This window comes from Pogona vitticeps, chromosome 9, assembly GCF_051106095.1.
Source record: "Pogona vitticeps strain Pit_001003342236 chromosome 9, PviZW2.1, whole genome shotgun sequence".
NCBI classification, from domain to species: Eukaryota; Metazoa; Chordata; class Lepidosauria; order Squamata; family Agamidae; genus Pogona; species Pogona vitticeps.
The window spans coordinates 16,575,484-16,595,437 of NC_135791.1; the positions used below are offsets into that span (position 1 = coordinate 16,575,484).

At 45.5% G+C, this 19,954-nt stretch overlaps 1 protein-coding gene across 1 annotated transcript in view; it reads right to left on the bottom strand.

The window, feature by feature from the left end:
* Positions 1-19,954, bottom strand: part of FBL (fibrillarin rRNA 2'-O-methyltransferase) — a 28,260-nt gene continuing 8,306 nt past the window's right edge. The window contains exons 4-9 of the mRNA XM_072979536.2: positions 18,391-18,485; positions 17,867-18,037; positions 17,139-17,271; positions 13,182-13,294; positions 10,876-11,021; positions 1-227 (exon numbers count right to left, since the gene is read on the bottom strand). Of these exons, the coding sequence (XP_072835637.1) occupies positions 203-227; positions 10,876-11,021; positions 13,182-13,294; positions 17,139-17,271; positions 17,867-18,037; positions 18,391-18,485 (683 nt within the window). The 3' untranslated portion in view covers positions 1-202. The remainder of the gene's footprint in view (positions 228-10,875; positions 11,022-13,181; positions 13,295-17,138; positions 17,272-17,866; positions 18,038-18,390; positions 18,486-19,954) is intronic.

Sequence of the window (19,954 nt, forward strand, 5' to 3'; positions counted from 1 at the left end):
TCTGTTTTACATATTTTAATTTAAAAAAATACACATTTGAAAATGTCAGAGAACACCAATGCTAAACAGCATCTTTGAGTGAATGCTTGGCCCTCTGCTAGTTGGGGCCCAGTCTGGAGAAAAAGTCCTGTCTCGGAAAGTGGCAAGGGGAGCCACTCTGACCAGAAGCGTTGTCACAGTGGATTGAAACTGCTTGCACCCATCATTTCTTCTGTTTGGGTGGTGGTCTGTATGGAAAAAGAAGAGCTGTATTAGTGAATAAGGTGACTTAAGCCTGCATTCAATCCTGCTTTTCAAGGAGAAAATTTACTCTCACATTTGACAATCATATTCAGGATCTTCAGGCTGAATCTTGACTTGCGATAAATTTAAATTGCAAGCATGAGAGGCATATTTATCGTGGAAAAGACACTCCACCCTGTGCCTTCAGGACCTTTCACCATAAGAAATCCCATCTTCCCAGGCATGCAATGACAGATGGGAGACTATGGTTCCAGACAACAACTTGCAGTAAAACAATGGACAAAATCAACACAGGACAATTTAATTACGAATGGAAGAATGTCGGCGAAATCATACCATGCCCTAGGCAATCTATAACCTACATGAATTCGAAAATTTTGACTTTTCTTGAAACAGAATTAGTCGATAGCTGCATGAGAGCCACTGTAGTGCAGTGGTTAGAATATTAAACTGGGTCTTAAAAGATCTGGGTTCAAATCTGCTGAGCTATGGAAATTTGCTGGGTGCTGGCAGGGTAGTAATCCACTCCTTGAACAGTTCACATGTCTTAAAAACCCTATTAGGGTTGCATGTGATTTGACAGCACATAACACACACACACACATACAACAGCTGTTGGATTGCTCTGCAGCTGCAATACAAACTCTATCACCCAAAACTAACAAACCCATTTATTCACACGTCCTCTCAAGATACCTGAGTAATCAAAAGAATACCCTTGTAAAGTCCCCACATCTACTTACAGAGGAAAACCTACTTAAATCTCAGCAGTTACACTGGTATATACAACTGGAACCTTGCTCAATCATCCTCCTCCTCATCAACCTGCAGAGACTGAAGGGTCCCTATGGATCATTGTGTCCAGCCACTATCAACGAGGCACAGTGGGGGAATCAAATTCCAAACCTCTGGCTCAGCAGCCAGATACCTAAAGCACTGAGCTATCTAGCCGTTCCCTGGGTTAAACGGTACTTAGGTAAAAGGGAGCTCGGTTTGAGTTAAAACCTGCTTGGGTAAAAACATGCTCGGTTGCTTTAAAACGGGGTGTCCAACTTTGGCCCTCCAGATGTTCTTAGACTACAGCTCCCAGAAGCCTTCGCCACCACCTCTGCTGGCCAAGATTTCTGGGAGTTGAAGTCCAAGAACATCTGGAGGGCCAAGGTTGGATGCCACTGCTTTAAAAGCTGCCTGTTTTGGTGTAAAAGGTGCTTGACCTCTGGGTAGAGTGGGCGGCATATAAATTCAATAAATAAATATATAAATAAATAAATTGATTTTAAAAGTATTCTTTTTAAACATTGTAGTTCGTTCTCTCCGTGGTTTCCTGCTTTTTTTTAACCTACGCCATCTTAGGTTTAAAAAAAGAAAAATATTCTGCCCCTAGTGGTAGGAATGGATTAACCGGCTTTGCATTTGTTCCTATGGGAACTAATGATTCGACTGACAAACCGCCCCTCGACCTAAGAACCAAAAACAGCTGGAACAGATTAATGGGTTTTCAATGCATTCCTACGAGAAATGCTGATTCGAGTTATGAACTTTTCGACTTACAAACTTCCTTCCAGAACGGATTAAGTTTGCAAGTCGAGGGTTAACTGTAAATAAATGATGCCAGATGGGCGGGATATAAATCGAACAAACAAACAAACAAACAAATAAATAAATAAATGTGCATCATTAATGAAAAGAGGCAGGGACCTCTGTCTCTCCTTTTGTCATAGGTCTCTTGTTCCCATCAGGCCCAAACTGCCAGCGGACAGTGATGATAAAGGAGTACAGTGGATCCTCGACTTACGGAATTAACCCATATTGGAACAGAGGCAGCAGGTCAAAAAGTCCGTAGGTCGAGGATCCATTTCCCATAGGAATGCATTGAAAACCATTTAATCCGTTCGAGGCAAAGAAAAAAACATCCTGGACTTCCAAAGCTGCACCTGCTGCCCTCTGTCTCCTCTCCCTGGTGCTCTTTGTCTTCTGTCCCTGTGTGACAGAAGGCAGAGGGCACCGGGGACGGAAGACAGAGGGCAGCGGGTGCAGCTTTGGAAGCCCGGGAAGCCGAAAGCCACGCTGCTTTGCACCCGCTGCCGGCTTTCCAGGCTTCAAAAACCCCTCCGCTGCCCTCTGTCTCCCGGCCCTGGTGCCCTCTGCCTTCTGTCCCCACAGGGAGAGAAGGCAGAGGGCACCAGGGACGGGAGACAGGGACGGAGAACGGAGTTGTGAAGCTCGGGAAGCCGAAAGCCAGCAGCGGGGGGCCGAGTGGCTCAGAAAGCTGGCAGCTGGCACAGAGTGGCGCGGCGGGGGACCTCCGGATGCCTTCCCTGCTGCCATAGGAGGCCTCTTGGAGGTCCCCACCCCCGCCGATAGTGCCTCCGAAGCACTATCGGTGGCGGTGGGAGGGACCTCCAAGAGGCCTCCAATGGCGGCCGGGAAGGCATCCGGAGGTCCCCCGCTGCCGCTGGGAGCCGCGCCGCACCGGGCGATCACAGCCATGCTCGTAGTCTTTGACAGCCCAGGAGTCCGAGCATGGCCGGGATTGGCCGCCACGGCTCGGCTCCCGGCCACCGGGGACCTTAAGATGCCTTCCAGGGCTTCTCCGCCACCATGGGAGGCATCACGGAGGTCCCCCTCCGCCGCCGATAGTGGCTCCGAAGCACTATCAGCAGTGGGGGGGGGGGACCTCCGAGATGCCTCCCATGGCGGCAGAGAAGCCCTGGAAGGCATCTGGAGGTACGGCCTACGGACGGGAAGGGCGAGGCGGGGAAAGCTTGGCGCTTTCCCCGCCTCCTCCTTCTGGTCCGTAGGTCGATTCTCCGGCCACAAGTTGAAGTGAAAATTTGTGGCCGGAGAAGTACGTAGGTCGAAAAGTATGTAAGTGGAGACTCCACTGTAAAATATCTTTGGAAAAGACAGTTTCCTTGTCTATGGTCAAGCCCTATACATTTTGTCCATATTGATTTTTATTGCTCTTCTCTCCCCACCCCTCTCACTGATATCAAAGGCAATGATTGTTCAGAGCATGGTTTCTCAGAAAGGTGTTTCTTTCCTGTTGTTTTCTAGTCCCAGGAAAAATTGAAGATGAAGCTGATGGTTGTTTTCCCAGGAACCGAGGAAAGAAATGACCAAGCACCTAATAGTCTTCCCCAAGCCATAATGCTGTCTGTAGGAGCACAACTTTGAAAAGTTACTTTGTTGGACAACAGGCTTCAGAACTTGCCAGCCAGCATGACCAATGCTGAATGGAGGGTCCTAGGAGTTGCAGTCCAGAAAACCAGCTTTCTCAAACTGTCTCCATGAAGCAAGGGATACAGATCCTCAGTGGCATCTGCTAGATAGCTCAGTGGCTTAGATCTCTGGCTGCAGAACCAGAAGTTGTGAGTTCAGTTCCTCACTATGCCTCCTTGAGAGAGACTGGACTCGATAGGGTCCCTTCCAGCTCTTATTAATATTTATTAAACATCAACAGACAATATAGTGAATAGTAAGTGCACCAGTTTCAACAAAACTCTGAATACACCTAATGATTTTCAATCAGGACATATTCTCCTAACTTTATCACCCAGCTTGCCATCTACAGAGAAAAAACCATAGCTCAGTGTTACAGCACCTGCACTGAACACTGAAAGTTCTATCTCCAAGCTTTGGCTGGGATCATTAGGGAAAATGATCAGGTAATAAGTTGGCAGGAAAGACCTCTGCCCAAGACCTTAGAGAACCACTGCCAAACAAATTATAAACAATGCTAGATTGGAAAGAAAAAATGGGAGAACTTGAATTAAAACAACCTCTTTGGTTCTTACACAGCATAGGATAAGCCAGGAATACCTGACGGATTATTTTAATTAAAACAATGCTGGGGAATGTGCAGCTGCTCTAGTTTTGCTGGACTGCGGCTCTTTTTCACCACTGGCTAAGCCGTCTGATGAGTGCTACAGTCCAGCAGCATCTAGACAGGTACACATTCTCCACTCCTAGGTTAGAAATCTAATTAAAGCCATTAGAAAGGAAAATAACACTTTGTACTACAAAAGAGATACACAAGACCTTCAACTTGCACAGTCTGGTTAGAGCACATAACTATTATTAATACTCTGGGTCAGAACTTAGGCCAGGGTAGACAAAATCCTGCCCAAACCCTGTTGCATAATACTGTACAGGCAAAGTTGTAAATTTTACTCTATTCCTTGCTGGTAAATAAAAAGTCCCCACTGCAATTATCGGGGGAGGGGGGAGAGGGAGAAAGAATGTGGTTTCTAGCTTGGCCCATATATCCCCTAAAAATGCAGTGGTAGTTTTTTATTCACCTGCAAGGAACAGAACAAAAAGAAAGGTTACTTACCTGTAACCATGGTTCTTTGAGTGGTGCTCTGTAAATTCACACAAATGGGTTAAACTGCGCCTCTGGAGGACTCTTCGGAATATTCTAGAACTAATAAACTGACCAATAAAACGTTTGCCCATGTTGCGCATGCTCCGGCCGCCCGCGGTACCTCAGTTCTGAATGTCTGACGCTGCCAAGGGTCTAATATTATTAAAGCTAAAAGGCAGACTCTGACGGGGAGGTTGGGCGGGATGTGTGAATTCACAGAGGACCACTCGAAGAACCAGAGTTACAGGTAAGTAACCTTTCTTTCTTCTTCGTGGTCTCTGTGAATGCACACAAATGGGTGACTAGCAAGCTCACTTACCGAAAGGAGGGCCGTCACGGTAGAACCAAAGTCAGCACGGCCCTTCCAAATCTCGCTTCCTTTTTGGCTCTGACATCCAGCCTGTGATATGTAGCAAAGGTCATCGGTGTGGACCAAGTCACTGACCAACAGATGTCAGAAAGTTCAATGCCATGCAGCCAAGCAGTAGAGGTAGCCATGGCTCTAGTAGAGTGAGCCTACAGCACATCTGGCAGAGTCTTGCCAGTCAACCGATAGGTTAACGCAATGGTAGATACTATCCACCTGGACACAGATTGAGTGAAAGCAGGGTGACCTTTTCTGGGTCCATGGAAACAGACAAACAGTTTAGGAGATTTATGGAAGTCCTTAGTCCTAGAAACATAGAAAGCCAATGCTCAACGAACATCAAGGGAGTGGAGCATGCGCTCAACATCTGAAGAAGGGTTAGGAAATAACGTTGGGAAACTCAAAGGCTGATTAACATGAAAATTTGAAATCACTTTCGGGAGGAATGAAACATCAGGGTATAAGATGACCCTATCAGGGTGGAACTGTATATAGGGTGTATTAGCCCGTAGTGCAGCCAACTCACTTGCTCTCCACGCTGATATAATGGCCACCAGAATCAAAGTCTTTAATGATAGAAGTTTCAAAGAAATAGAGGCTATAGGTTTGAATGGAGGCCACGCGAGAGCCTTCAACACAGTCTGTAGTGACCATTGAGGAATTGGTTGCCGGATGGGAGGATGAATATTGTGTACTGCCTGTAGAAATCTTTTAAGTCGGGTGAGAGAACAAGTGGGAAGCATCCGAGCCCACAGGTTGATATGAAACAATGGCTGACACATAAACTTTAAGTGTGGAATGTGCCAGACCCATATCAAACAAATAATGCAGGAAAGTAAGGAGGGCTTCCTTACAGAAACTGGGACAGTGACCAAACCTCTGGCCTCAGCAAACTTAGCAAACACCAACCATTTATAAGACTACAGAAATTTGGTTGAAGGCTTTGTAGCCCATTCAAGCACATATTTTATAGCTGGTGAATGCTCCAAGCCATGAGGTGGAGAGAGTCTACGTCTGGGTGACAGACGCTGCCTCCGTCCTGAGTCAGGAGCGATGGTAGGGGAGGTAGTCTCAAGTAATCTGTTGCTATTTTCTTGAGGGTGGTAAACCATGGCTGGCAGGGCCACCACGGAGCCACCAGGATAGCATCCGCCCGCAGCTGAAGAATTCTGACTATTGTTCTTTGAATGAGTGGGATAGGAGGAATGACACAGAGGAGAACTCGTCCCACTTCACCATAAAGGCATCTCCCAAGAAGCCTGTGCCTCTCCCTGCTCAAGAGCAAAACTGATCGCACTTCGTGTTGAACTGATTGGCAAAGATATCGATAGCCAGTGTGCCCCACTGTCTGCAGATCTGGGCGAACACAGAGTTGTCGAGGACCTATTCATGCGTCTGGGTGGTCAGACGGCTCAAGCAATCGGCCACATTGTTATCCTCCGTTGCCACATGGATGGCGATGGGAAATATGCGATGATCGTAACACCACTCCCATAGGTGGTTTGCTAAGTATAGGAGACATAATGAGTGAGTGCCTCTCTGCTTGTTTACATAGTACAGAGTGGCCATGTTGTCTGTAGCCACTTGTACTCTGTGACTGACCACCAGCAGATAGAAAGCGTGAAGGGCCTTGATTACTGCTAGCATTTCCAGATGATTGATATGCAGCAGCTTCTCTGAGTCGGACCACATAGCGTGGATCTTGTGATGGCTGCAATGCGCATCCCATCCTGTCGTCTGGTGTCTGTCGTGATCTGAACAGACAGTTGAAGGGGTCTGAATGGTGAACCAATCAGAAGATGCAGCCTGAACGTCCACCACATTAGCTGGCAAGGTAATTCTGGGGTGACCCTTAGATGCCTGGGGGGATTGTCCCGTAGTGGGTTGAACTGAGATACCATGCTTGCAGTGAACGCATCTTAAATCGAGAATGAGGAAGAGCAGATGTGGTGGACACCTAAGACTCAGAAGATGTTGCGTGTGATGGGCCGACACCTTGGCACCCGGATGAAATGGGTGAATAGCACAACGTAACTTAATAATCCTCTTGGCAGGATTATTACTGCTCCAATGTAGTTCACGACTTGAGACAATTGAAGATGGGACTTTGCAAAGTTGACTTGAAGTCCCAGGTCTGCCACAGTTTGTAACGCAAAAGTTATGTCTTTTTGTGCCTTGGCATAAGGGCTTGCTACAATCAGCCAGTCGTCTATGTAAGGAAAGAATGACTAAACAAAAACAACAAAGGCCGCTACAGGAGCTAGACAGTAAAAGTTCTTGGGGCGGTGGCAAGCCCAAATGGCAGGGTGCAGAATTGGTACAATGATCCCTTGAACACAAATCAGAGATATTTGCTATGGTGCTCATGTAATGGAAACATGAAAATAAGTGTCCTGTAAAGTGTCCTCCAACCAATTGCCTGGAGAGAGAAGATGGATGATGGGTTCTAAGGTGGCCATTCTGAAACGTCTCAGACGAAGGTAAGTATTCAGACACCTGAGATCTAGAACTGGTCACAGACCTCCATCCTTCTTGGGAACTGTGAAGTATAAGGAATAGAATCCATCCAGTGCTTCCTGAGAAGAAACACGTTGAATGGCATGCTTCTGGAGAAAAACAGAGACTTTTTCTTCTAGAGTGGGTGAATGTGATGTGATTTTGATATAACCAAGAGGAAGATCTGAGAACTCTAACAGGTAACTGAAATGTATGACGGCTAGCACCTAAGTGTCCTTGGTGATTGAGGACTACTTGTCGAAAAAGGGGGCTAGGACAGGAAGGTGGGACAGGTTGAAAGGAAGATTCAGTAGAGGACAGTTTGCCCTTCTTGGCAGGGCGACGGAAATTTTGACAGCGTTGACCAGAAGTTTGCAATCGGAAAGAAGTATTGGCAAGGAAGATGGATGAGGATTAGATATGTCTTGAGGAGGCTTGTACTGACGATATGCCTGTTGGTAAGGTTGCTGATACAGATGGTAAGAAGTGATGGGTTTACGCCATTGTTGCTGCTGGTATTTGGGCTGCTGAACATAAGATTTTGCTGTTTTTCTGATCTCATGTAGATTCTCCATCACTTCATCAGTTTTTTGATTGAAAAGCTCCGCACCATCAAACCGAAGTTCCTCAATTCTGGACCTGGCGTCATCACTGATGCCTGCCAAACGTAGCCAGGCATGCCTCCTCGGGGCTATAGCTGGTCAGAGATTTAGAAGCAGCATCAGCTGTATGACGCGATGCCAGTCATTGCTGCTTCGCCAAAGTCATCGCTTCCACCCTAGTGTCTTCAGGTGCAGCCTGCAGAACTGGTAAGACCTTGGTCCACAATTCTCTTTGGTAGGTGCCCATCGCTGCCTGGTAGTTGGAGACTCTCACTATGAAGGACACAAGCAAGTACATGTGACAGCCTAAGACATTGAGATTACAACCCTCTTTATTAGGGGGAGCGACCTTGGAGCAATTTCCTGCCCTTGATTGATCTGACTGCACGATGATGGAGTTAAGTGCAGGATGTTTGTTAAGGAAGGTTGTATCACCACCATGCCACGTCTTATAATGATTTTCGATGCATCTTGACATTTGCACCAATGTAGGAAGTTACTCCATGATTCTTTAATAAGATCTAACATAGACAGGATGAAGGCTAAAGTTAAAGGAGGGGATCTGTCCTGATTCAAATAATCAAAGACCAAGTCCTGCTTGGGAGGAGGAGGTTGGTCTGCGGCCATCTGTAGAATTAACTGGGAATATGACGTGGAATCTTCAGACCGAGACAGTGGACAAATATCAGCTACATCAGAGTCCGGTGTAGGTAAATTGGAAGGTGACTCTGTAGAAACCTCCGAATGGAAGTTCTGTTCAGACACTGAGGACATTGATGGACTCTTAGACTCTCTGTCAGAAGATACAAAAAGTGAAGGAGAACGATGGTGAACCCTCGATACGGAAGCAGTAACCCGTGAAACTGGTGCAGAAAACTGAGTTTCAGGTCTATGGATGGTTTTTGCAGCTACTGTCTCTTTAGACGAATGGGAGTGTGAAGACTTTGGGCGCAATACCGATGGAGCCAGTACCGATGGGTCCTGTGAACGCTTTGACAGGTGAAGTGTACTCTGCTCTTGAGGAAGCAGACGTTTAGTAGCATGCCTCGAAGTTGTTGGGTCGAGCTGGATGTATGCTTGATGTCGACATCGAGGTGGCAACGGCAACCGGGAAGATTTTGATGGTGACACATACACATATCTGATCCACTTGGGTTTAACATATTTCGTGGTGTCATACAAAGGACTGATGTCGTCCTCACGGTATCGGCGCTGACCACCATGCCGATCCACCTCCACGTAAAGCAGCTCCTGTTGTTCCAGAATAGAATGATGCCACAAGGGACGGGGGAATACTAACACATCCTGCTGCTGAGAAAGCTGTCAGCATGGAGATACATGCCGATGCTTCACAAGCTATTTACGAGGAGATTGACGTGGTGAAACTTTGGAATTAGATAACTCAATCATCACTGCCCGCCCGGTAGAAACAGGGCTCGAATGGGCCAAGGCCCAGCTTCAAAATACATCAGCATCATGATAGCCAGAGGTCAGAGACAAGTTCAGTGCCGACATCAAAGCCTGCGGTTCTGGGCTGCTGTAAAAAGCCATCACCCTCCAATAAAGACTCAGGGACTTGCACATCGCTGCAGGATTCCTCGAGGATAGGCTACGGTAAAGCACCTCGAACTGGAGGAAAATCCTTATATTGTACTGATTTTGAAGAGTGCTTGGCCTTATGCTTCACTGCTTCTTTCTTCTTTTTGGGGTCCTTCGTCTGTACCTTCGGTATTGATGCTGACCCCAATACCAAAGACTTCTTCAGTTTGGAGATTTTGGATGAAGCCCTTGATGACGTGGTGGCAGGTGCCAATGAGGCAGCGGTATCAGGGTGAGGGGTTGGAGGAGCCGAGGGTACTGCTGACTCCATGGCTGTTGGGCCCGACGGTGCTAGCGACTTCTCCCAAAGGTAGGACCGAAGTCGCTGCAAACGGAGTTTGAGTGGGAGCTTAGTTAACTTCTTGCACTCCTGGCACAAAGTGGGTTGATGCATTTCCCCCAAGCAAAACAAACAGCGGCCGTGTTCGTCTGAGAATGGGATTTTACCAGCACACGACACACAACGTTTGAAAGGGCCCGAAGAGTCCATAAAATTTGGCAGGAAAGGTGGCAAAGGCTAATGAAGAGAGAATCAACACACGGGAAACGTCGTCCGATAACAGTCCAGATCAATCCAAGAAATCAAGCCGAGAAATTTAATCTAAGTCCAATCCGCAATCCAAATCAGAATCCATAAACAGTCCAAGGGTCAAAGGAAATATAACAATCAGCCAAATCAAAAAACGATAATCGAAAATCAGGTCAGTCCACGTCAAAATATCCAGACAAGCTAAGACATAGTCAAAAAACAGTCCGAGATCAAAAGCCAACAATTTCAAAGTAGTATAAAGAATTAACAGCTCTAGCGATGCGAAGAGGTCCTATTGCAGCGGTGGCAAAAAGGAACTGAGGTACCGCAGGCAGGTGGAGCATGCGTAACACGGGCAGATGTTTTACTGGTCAGTTTATTAGCTCTAGAATATTCTGAGGAGTCCTGCACAGGCACAGTTTAACCCATTCGTGTGCATTCTCAGAGACTACGAAGAAGAACTTCAAATTTTGTCCACATTATGCAACTGTATTTCAGCCAATGTGTTTTTACATGCCCCAAGCCAGCTTGTTACTGTTCACTGCACAAAGTTGGGAGGAGAAAAGCAGTAGGTCATTGCTTTCTGCAGTCCTAATATTAGCTATCCTTTATCAGTCTGTGCACAACAAAGTCTACCCAGGGAACACTGCCCACACATTTGATTTGATCCTACCTGTAAATGCCAACAACTACAGCATGATCTCGCTCATAGGGCTCCAAAGTCAATTGTTCTTGTGGTTTCATATTCTCCTGCTGCATCTTCTTCACCTCTGATGCAAAGACTGCTTCAGGGGCTGCTGTTGAGTCAATGCAGTTTGCCTGGAAGCAACAGACCAAGTTTATCAGCCAAACATCAGTCCTTGAAGTATGGCTTGATGAAACAACAAGTCACAACTTTAATACATTAGCACATGTGGCTATTCCATGCACTCAAAGAAACTGTGAAGAAATATTCCCCTTCATAGTCCTACAATGGCTAAACTTACAAACTGTATAAATATAGGACCTATCAAAGAATCTGAAAAAAGTGGGGAAATTACTTTGATGATTTAAACAAATAAAAAGGATGCAGAAATACAGTGGTGCCTCGCTAGACAGTTACCCCGCATGACAGTTTTTTCGCTAGACATTGACTTTTTGCGATCGCTATGGTGAGTCGCAAAACAGTGATTTCTATGGGGGAATTTCGCTGGACAATGTTTGGTCCCTATTTCGCAAAAACGATTTTCGCTAGACGACGATTTTGACAGTTGTTTTTGGGACCCAAGCTTCGCAAGACAGCGATTTAAACAGCTGATCGGCGGTTCGCAAAGCAGCTTTTCTATGGCCGATCTTCGCTAGATGACGATTCTTCCCCATTGGAACGCATTAAACAGGTTTCAATGCATTCCAATGGGGAAATGCTTTTTGCTAGACAATGATTTCGCTGAACAGCGATTTCAGTGGAACAGATTATCATCGTCTAGCGAGGCACCACTGTAATGCTGTAAAAAAGAAAGCAGATGTTAAACGAGTAAAAAAAATGGACTAAGAATAAGGATGAGCAATTTAAAGCACAGAATAGTATGTTTAGTATAGAGCAGGGGTCGTCAACCCCTAGTCCGTGGCCCGGTACCAGTCTGTGGGCTTGCTGGAACTGGGCTGCGGATACGGATCTCCGCCCCACCTGCACACTCATGCGGGGGCGTGTCACGGAACAAGGAAGTAGGTCAACTGAAGCCTTTATGTTACACACTCCCGCACCAAGAATTTAAAGGTAATGTCGTCATGCCATGGCCAGTGACATAACGGCATGGCCAACTTATGAGTGAGAAACCCATTTTTGTTAATTCTGGCCCCGTCAAGGGAAGAGTGTCTGGCTGATCATGTCATCAAGAGGCGGCTTGAGAAGGAAACTAGACACAGAAGCACTCTCTCCCATCCCACTCCCATCCCATGTTTTATGACGGTGCTTATGGATGCCGCGGAACCTCCTGGCCGCATTTTGGCTGTTGCGCGATGGAAAGGAAATGGTGTTACACCGCCCAAGATGTGAGGCATTATGGGGGGGGGCATGTTTGAAAACCATGCCTCTCCCTCCCTTTCCTTCAGCGGTTTTATTAAAATGGCACCTTAAATAACGGGGTAGGTGAAGACGGGGCAGGGGAGAAGCGGTCCTCGGAAGTTGGGTTGGGGGACCAATAGTGAGGGTGAACATGTGAACCTTTTCCCTTCCCGATGATGCCAGTATGGCGAGCCTGGATCAGAAGTCTCCCAGCATCCTCCTGCAGAAGCTGTGCTGCCGCATCCTGGGGAAAGGTGAAGGTAATGCCAGGGATCGCCTCCTCAGAGCCTGCTAGGAAGGGCTGCTTGGCTCCCTGCTACCAAGTGAAGGTCTGGAGAGAAGAGCCAGGCCCGGGGGGGGGGGGAGGAGGAGGAGGGTTGAAGGAAGGGCTGCTTTGCTGCTGCCGGAGCTACTCGTTGCTCTCCAAGCAGAACAAGCCGGGGGGGGGTCCCATCCTCCCACCCACCTCCCCGGTAGTAAGTTGGTCAGTCATGAGACTAGCAGGAAGACTACCTGGGTGGCTCTCTGGTCCCTCCCCGCCATCTCTCCTGCCTGAAGTGATGCCCACCAGTGGCAGTGCCGTGGGAGAGAGAGGACTCTTGGGAGGCATTGTTTTGCAACTGTGGAGGTGGGAGGTCTAGTTCTAGGCTCCCCTTCCCGTGACACGCCCACTGCCCTTGCATGGGGGTGCCCCCTCAGCTGGTACACAGCCCCAAAAAGGTTGGGGACCGCTGGTATAGAGTATAAGTCATATATACAAATGTCAGGTGTTCTTGATATACAAGAATTGTATGTAAACTCACTTCTGTTTTCATTATCCTTCTTTCTAATTAGAAAGAAAGAAAGAAAGAAAGAAAGAAAGAAAGAAAGAAAATTCCCCTTCAAGCCACACATAGCAAGAAAAGAAGTCTTAGAACAATCACACTGAGTTTTACCTTTATGGAGATGACAAAATGGCCACCATTCTTCAAGAAATTGTGTGCATTTAAAGCCACAATACGTGACTGGTCAGGTTGAGCCACATCTGCAAATATCACATCCACCATGCCTGCAAGACAACAGATGAAATTGACAATTGGGTCTGAAAGCTGCTTATTAATCGGCTTTCCCCCCTACCCCCTTAGGGGATAATCATCAGGGCAAAAAGCTCCCAAAGCGTCTGTAGGCAATTTGCCCTCCCCTTCTATCAGCATAAACTAGCATGGCCACTGGTCAGGAATTAGGGCAGTTGTAGTCTCCACAACAAGGCGAAGGCACCAGATTGGCTAATTATGTCTCAGAGCTGGGGTGGACAAAGGTGTGGTCCTCCACATGTTGCCGGCTACAGATTCCCAGCATTCTTCTCTGTTGGCTATGGGTTGATGGGAGCTGTAATCCAGTAATATCTGGATAGCCACTTTCCATTCCAGCTTTGAATTTCAGAATGTTTCACTGCCCCTCTGCTTTTAGCATTGAGCAACAGTTGTGAGGCTACAGCAGTGTTCATTTAGCTTACTTATTTACTTTGTTGCACCCTGCCTTTTCTCCATGAAGCTCAAGGGAATGCACATGATTTTCCTCTCCCCTTGATTTTATCCTCCACCACCTTCTGTGGTAAATTAAGCTGGAAGACAATGACCGACCTTAGGCCAACCAGTGAGATGCACAGCTGATCAGAAGTGTGGACCCACATCTCCCGGGTCCTATCCCTACAGTAAGCACTATTCCTGGCTCATTTACATACATTAGGACAACCTCGTCCAAGCTTTCTCTCTCCACGGTTTGGGTTCAACTTCCCTGATCATTGTCCATTCTGGCTGGAATGGATGAGACCTGCTAATGATGTGCAAATTTGTGATTTTTTTTAAACTACAATTCCCAGAACCCCCCAAGTAGAACCTCCCAGAACAGGGCTGCAACACAAGTCTGCACACCTCTACTCCATCTATTACATATGCTGGCAGGGACATGTGTTGCGGAGAAGGGATAAACTCTCACTTGTGAAGCAATCATCTACATGTGTGCCTAAGGCAAAAAAATGAACAAAAGGCAGGAGAATGTGAGTGCAAGAAGTGGGCAGGTAAGTGGGTAGATGGGCACTTTTCAGCAACCGTGTCTGTCGGCCCCACCTTGTGCTGCCCACCCTCCATTTGTGGTGGTGGTGGTGCACACAAACTCATAAGGATACACACACGAAGAGAGGAGATGGCAGCAGCAGGTCCAGCAGTGCAAAATGCTGAGATAGATACTGAGTCAAGGTAAGCAGACCTCTGTTTTTGGACTGATTCAATCCAGGTTATCTTCAGATATATCTGCCGTATCATATCTACCATTGTGGGCAAGAATCCCGCAGAAGGAATGGAGTAGCCCTCATAGTCAACAAAAGAGTGGGGAAAGCTGTACTGGATACAATCTCAAAAATGATAGAATGATTTCAATACGAATCCAAGGCAGACCTTTCAACATCACAGTAATCCAAGTTTATGCACCAACCACCAATGCTGAAGAGGCTGAAATTGACTAATTCTATGAAGACTTACAACACCTTCTAGAACTGACACCAAAGAAAGATGTTCTTCTCATTATAGGGGACTGAAATGCTAAAGTAGGGCGTCAAGAGATAAAAGGAACAACAGGTAAGTTTGGCCTTGGAGTTCAAAACGAAGCAGGGCAAAGGCTAATAGAGATTTGTTAAGAGAACAAGCTGGTCATCACAAACACTCTTTTCCAACAACACAAGAGGCGACTCTACACATGGACATCACCAGATGGGAAATACCAAAATCAGATTGATTATATTCTCTGCAGCCAAAGATGGAGAAACTCTATACAGTCAGCAAAAACAAGACCTGGAGCTGATTGTGGCTCTGATCATCAGCTTCTTACAGCAAAATTAAGGTTAAACTGAAGAAAGTAGGAAAAACCACTGGGCTAGTCAGGTATAAGCTACACCAAATCCCTTATGAATACACCGTGGAAGTGAAGAATAGATTTAAGGAACTCGATTTGGTGGACAGACTTCCTGAAGAACTATGGATGGAGATTCGTAACATTGTACAGGAGGCAAAGAAGAGGAAATGCAAGAAAGCAAAGTGGCTGTCCAACGAAACCTTACAAATAGCAGAGAAGAGAAGGGAAACAAAATGCAAGAGAGATAGGGAAAGTTACAGAAAACTGAACTCAGACTTCCAAAAAATAGCAAGGAGAGACAAGAGGGCCTTCTTAAATGAACAATGCAAAGAAATAGAGGAAAATAATAGAAAAGGAAAAACCAGAGATCTGTTCAAGAAAATTGGAGATATTAAAGGAACATTTTGTGCAAAGATAAACGTGATAAAGGACAAAAATGGTAGGGACCTAACAGAAGCGTAAGACATCAAGAAAAGGTGGCAAGAATACACAGAGGAATTATACCAGAAAGATCTGGATGTCACGTACAACCAGGTATGTGGTTGCTGACCTTGAGCCAGACATCCTGGAGAGTGAAGTGGGCCTTAGAAAGCACAGCTAACAACAAGGCCAGTGGAGGTGATGGCATTTCAGTTGAACTATTTAAAATCTTAAAAGATGATGCTGTTAAGGTGCTACAGTCAATATGCCTGCAAGTTTGGAAAACTCTACAGCGGCCAGAGGACTGGAAAAGATCAGTCTACATCCCAATCCCAAAAAAGGGCAGCACCAAATAATGCTCCAATTAATGTACAATGCACTCATTTCACACGTTAGCAAGGTTATGCCCAAAATCCTACAGGCTTCAGCAGTATGTGGACCGAGAACTCCCAGAAGTACAAGCTGGATTTCGAAGGGGCAGAGGAACTAGAGACGAAATTGCTAACATGTGCTGATTATGGAGAAAGCCAGAGAGTTCCAGAAAAACATCTACTTCTCCTTCATTGACTATGCAAAAATCTTTGACTGTGTGGACCACAGTAAACTATGGCAAGTCCTTAAAGAAATGGGAGTGCCTGACCACCTTATCTGTCTCCTGAGAAATCTATATGTGAGACAGGAAGCAACAGATAGAATTGGATATGGAACAACTGATTGTTTCAAAATTGGGAAAGAAGTAAGGCAAGGCTGTATATTGTGCCCCTGCTCATTTAAATTATATGCAGAATACATCATGCGAAAGGCCGGACTGGAGGAATCCGAAGCCGGAATTAAGACTGCTGGAAGAAATATCAACAACCCCAGATATGCAGATAATACCACTATGATGGCAGAAAGTGAGGAGGAATTAAGGAACTTTGTAATAAGAGTGAAAGAGAAGAGTGCAAAAAACGGTCTGAAGCTCAACATAAAATAACCTACGATTGTGGTCCCTGGTACCATTACCTCCTGTCAAATTGAAGGGGAAGATATGGAGGCAGTGACAGCAGCCACGAAATTAAAAGACGCCTGCTTCTGGGGAGGAAAGCGATGACAAACCTAGACAGCAGAGACATCACCTTGCCGACAAAGGTCTGCATAGTCAAAGCTATGGTTTTTCTAGTAGCGATGTATGGAAGTGAGAGCTGGACCACCGAAGAATTCATGCTTTTGAACTGTGGTGCTGGAGGAGACTCTTGAGAGTCCCCTGGACTGCAAGGGGACAAACCTATCCATTCTGAAAGAAATCAAGCCTGAGTGCTCACTGAAAGGACAGATCCTGAAGCTGAGGCTCCAATACTTTGGCCATCTGAGGAGAAGAGAAAACTCCCCGGAAAAGACCCTGATGTGTGAGGGCAAGAGGAGAAGGGGATGACAGAGGACGAGATGGTTGGACAGTGTCATCCGAAGCGACCAACATGAATTTGACCCAACTCCGGGAGGCAGTGGAAGACAGGAGGGCCTGGTGTGCTCTGGTGCATGGGGTCACGAAGAGTCAGACTTAACTAAACAACAACAACAAAACATCTTCATGTGCACCTTACCAATTAACATGCGGTATTTGTGTGGGTGCCGTGCATCTTCAATTACAGGGATAATGTTGGTCCGTTTCTTTGCTACATTAATGAGGTCGCGACCTGAGCGATGAGAGAACTCCACGGCGTACACAAGGCCTTCCTGTTCGAAGAAGAAAAGAAAGAAAGCCAATGGGATATCCACTGGGCTGCACAATGGCAAACACCACCATGAATGTCCATAACAACAGGAAGCATCCAAAAGGCACAGGACACTCACTGCTATAGCTATTAATTATACTTTGGATGAAACCTCTACAAATGAAGTACACAAAAAGTAAAACCCAGCATAGTCTATTGCCTTGTCAGAGATTGTAAAAGGGATTGTTTAGACTACAGCTTCCCCGCATCTCCCTGCCAGTAGGAAAGCAGTGGAAGAGCCCTGGGCGTCTGATCCTATTTAGACACTGTACTACCAAAACATAGTTTCATGCCTAAACAATCACTTACACAGTTCCAGTTTCAGACACTGATTAAACTAGAATTAGATTGTCCTTCACAAACATAGGCTTCCTCCCTATCTGCCCCGAGTACCCAACTCAGTGGAGATTGTCTGTGGACAGAGACAGAGATGGAAAAAGGAGAGAGAATGATTCCCTACGATCCCACTGATGATCAAGTTTGTGATGGAAGCCCAGGTGGCCCTCATGTCTGCTCAACCAAACATTTCCCTTTCAAGCACCCGATCAGCTCCTTACTGGTCCAACTATGTCAGAAACATGAGACACCGTCGTCCCTGAAGCCGCTCCCAGGTACAACACTTTGGCACCCGGCTTGATGTGGATCTGATCGATGCCCCCAAGAATGGCAGCTGCCAGTTTGGAGCGGAAGGGATTCCAGGCACGGTATTCCACCTTTTGTTCACTGTCCTTGAAGAGGAGAGAGAAACCTTAAGTGAGGTTTGAAATTCAGGGTTAACAAAATGGAAGAAATACTACCTGAATCTTTTTAATGTGCTGCATTAATGCACAGCCTTTGCTTCCCATGTGGTCCAGACAGTGTTCACAGCTCTCGGCTATCCCAGTTTATCCTCAATTCTCTGTAAGGTAGTTTATGCTGAGAAAAGAGTGACTGGCCCAAAGTTACCCATGGGTTTTTCGACTGAGCGGGGACTAAAACCCAAGTTCTCCACATCCCACATTGGCTACTACTATTAAAGGCACTAGAAACTGTCTTTCTATTCCATTACTTTAAGTTTTCCAAAATATGACCCGTGACTCACCTCCACAGAAATTCTCTTTTCTCCATACACAGACTCGCCAGGGACTAGGTTTCGTGTGACCAGTGCATCTTCCTTTCCTCTACAGATGAAGACACCTAAGGGCATTGATTAAAAAAAAATAAGACGGCTGTGTGGCTCAAGGAAAATGCTCCCCATCAAAGCTCATATCTGGGCAATACCTTTATTAAAATGCCAATGAGAGAAACAATTGATGCCTATGGAGTAGGCACGGCCAACATGCAACCTTCAGATGTTACTGAACTGCAACTCTCATCATCCCTTACTACCGCCTATGCTTAATTTTAATCATCATCACCACCACTACCACCATAATCTTAGAACTGCAGAGCTGGAAGGAAACCTATGGACCATCAAGTCTAACACCTCTCAAGTGGGGAATCAAACTCCTGACCTCTGGATCCTCAACCAAATACCTAAGCTATCCAGCCGTTTTTTCAGCTTGCTATGGCTGGCAGAAAATCAGATATCTGGATTACTGTAAGCTAGCCACTTTAGCTATAGAACTCCCAGTAATTAAAAGTGGTACGTACTGATGGGAAAGTTCCACAAATTTTAAGCAATGGAAAATCACCATTCCTTTTCCCCACCTTTCTGGAAAACCAGGAAAATTAAAGCACAATACTTCTTCTTGTATCAAGTCCAAGCCACTTTGAAAGTATCACATTTTACAGTCTAGTTAACAACTAAAGTTATACTACTGGGCATACTAATGAAAATTTTAAAATACGGAAGCCTCAAAATTGTGAATATAACCTATAGTAAAGAGATATCAAATTCACAAAAATTGTGAATATAACCTATAGTAAAGAGAGATCAATGAACTACTTTCTATAAGCATGAAGAGCCCACTGTGTTCTCCTCTCATGAAAACGACAACATTCCACCACTTCCAACATCTGCAGAAATGTATCTTGAATTTAAAACTGTATATGGCCGTGGTATGCACAAGAATTTTTGTTCTCTAATTAAGCATAACAAAAAACTATCATATCTATGTTAGAGATGTAAGAAAGAGAAAGGGACATACATGCATAAGTGGTGGTCTTGTGAGAAGAAAAAATGGAGCTTGGTTTTTAATGAAATAAGACATAATGGGAAGTGATATACAGCTGTTTCCTATGATTGCTCTACTGAACACTGCAAATAATAAGTAAAGAGAGAGAAAGAAAAAGGACTTAATTACCATAATGGTAATTGTGTCAAGGCTACTAATTGTAAAGAATTGGAAATGCGACAATCAGATTAATATGGAAGAAATGCACAGAGAAATGTGGAATATGGCAATTGATGATAAATTGACTTGTGATATGAAAATTAGAAGATGTATGTATGTTTAAAAAATAATGATTTTAGAGAAATATGGAGTCCATTTCTAGGACATGTCTTGACTAAAGGGAAAGGATACAGATTAAAAGTAGAATCAATGTATTCCTGGAAAGACATGGAGTGGCATAAATTGTAAAGTTAAAGTAACAGAACCTAGTCTCAAAGGGGAGGATGGCACTATGTGAAGGAAAAAAATATTAAGAGTGAAATTGAATAA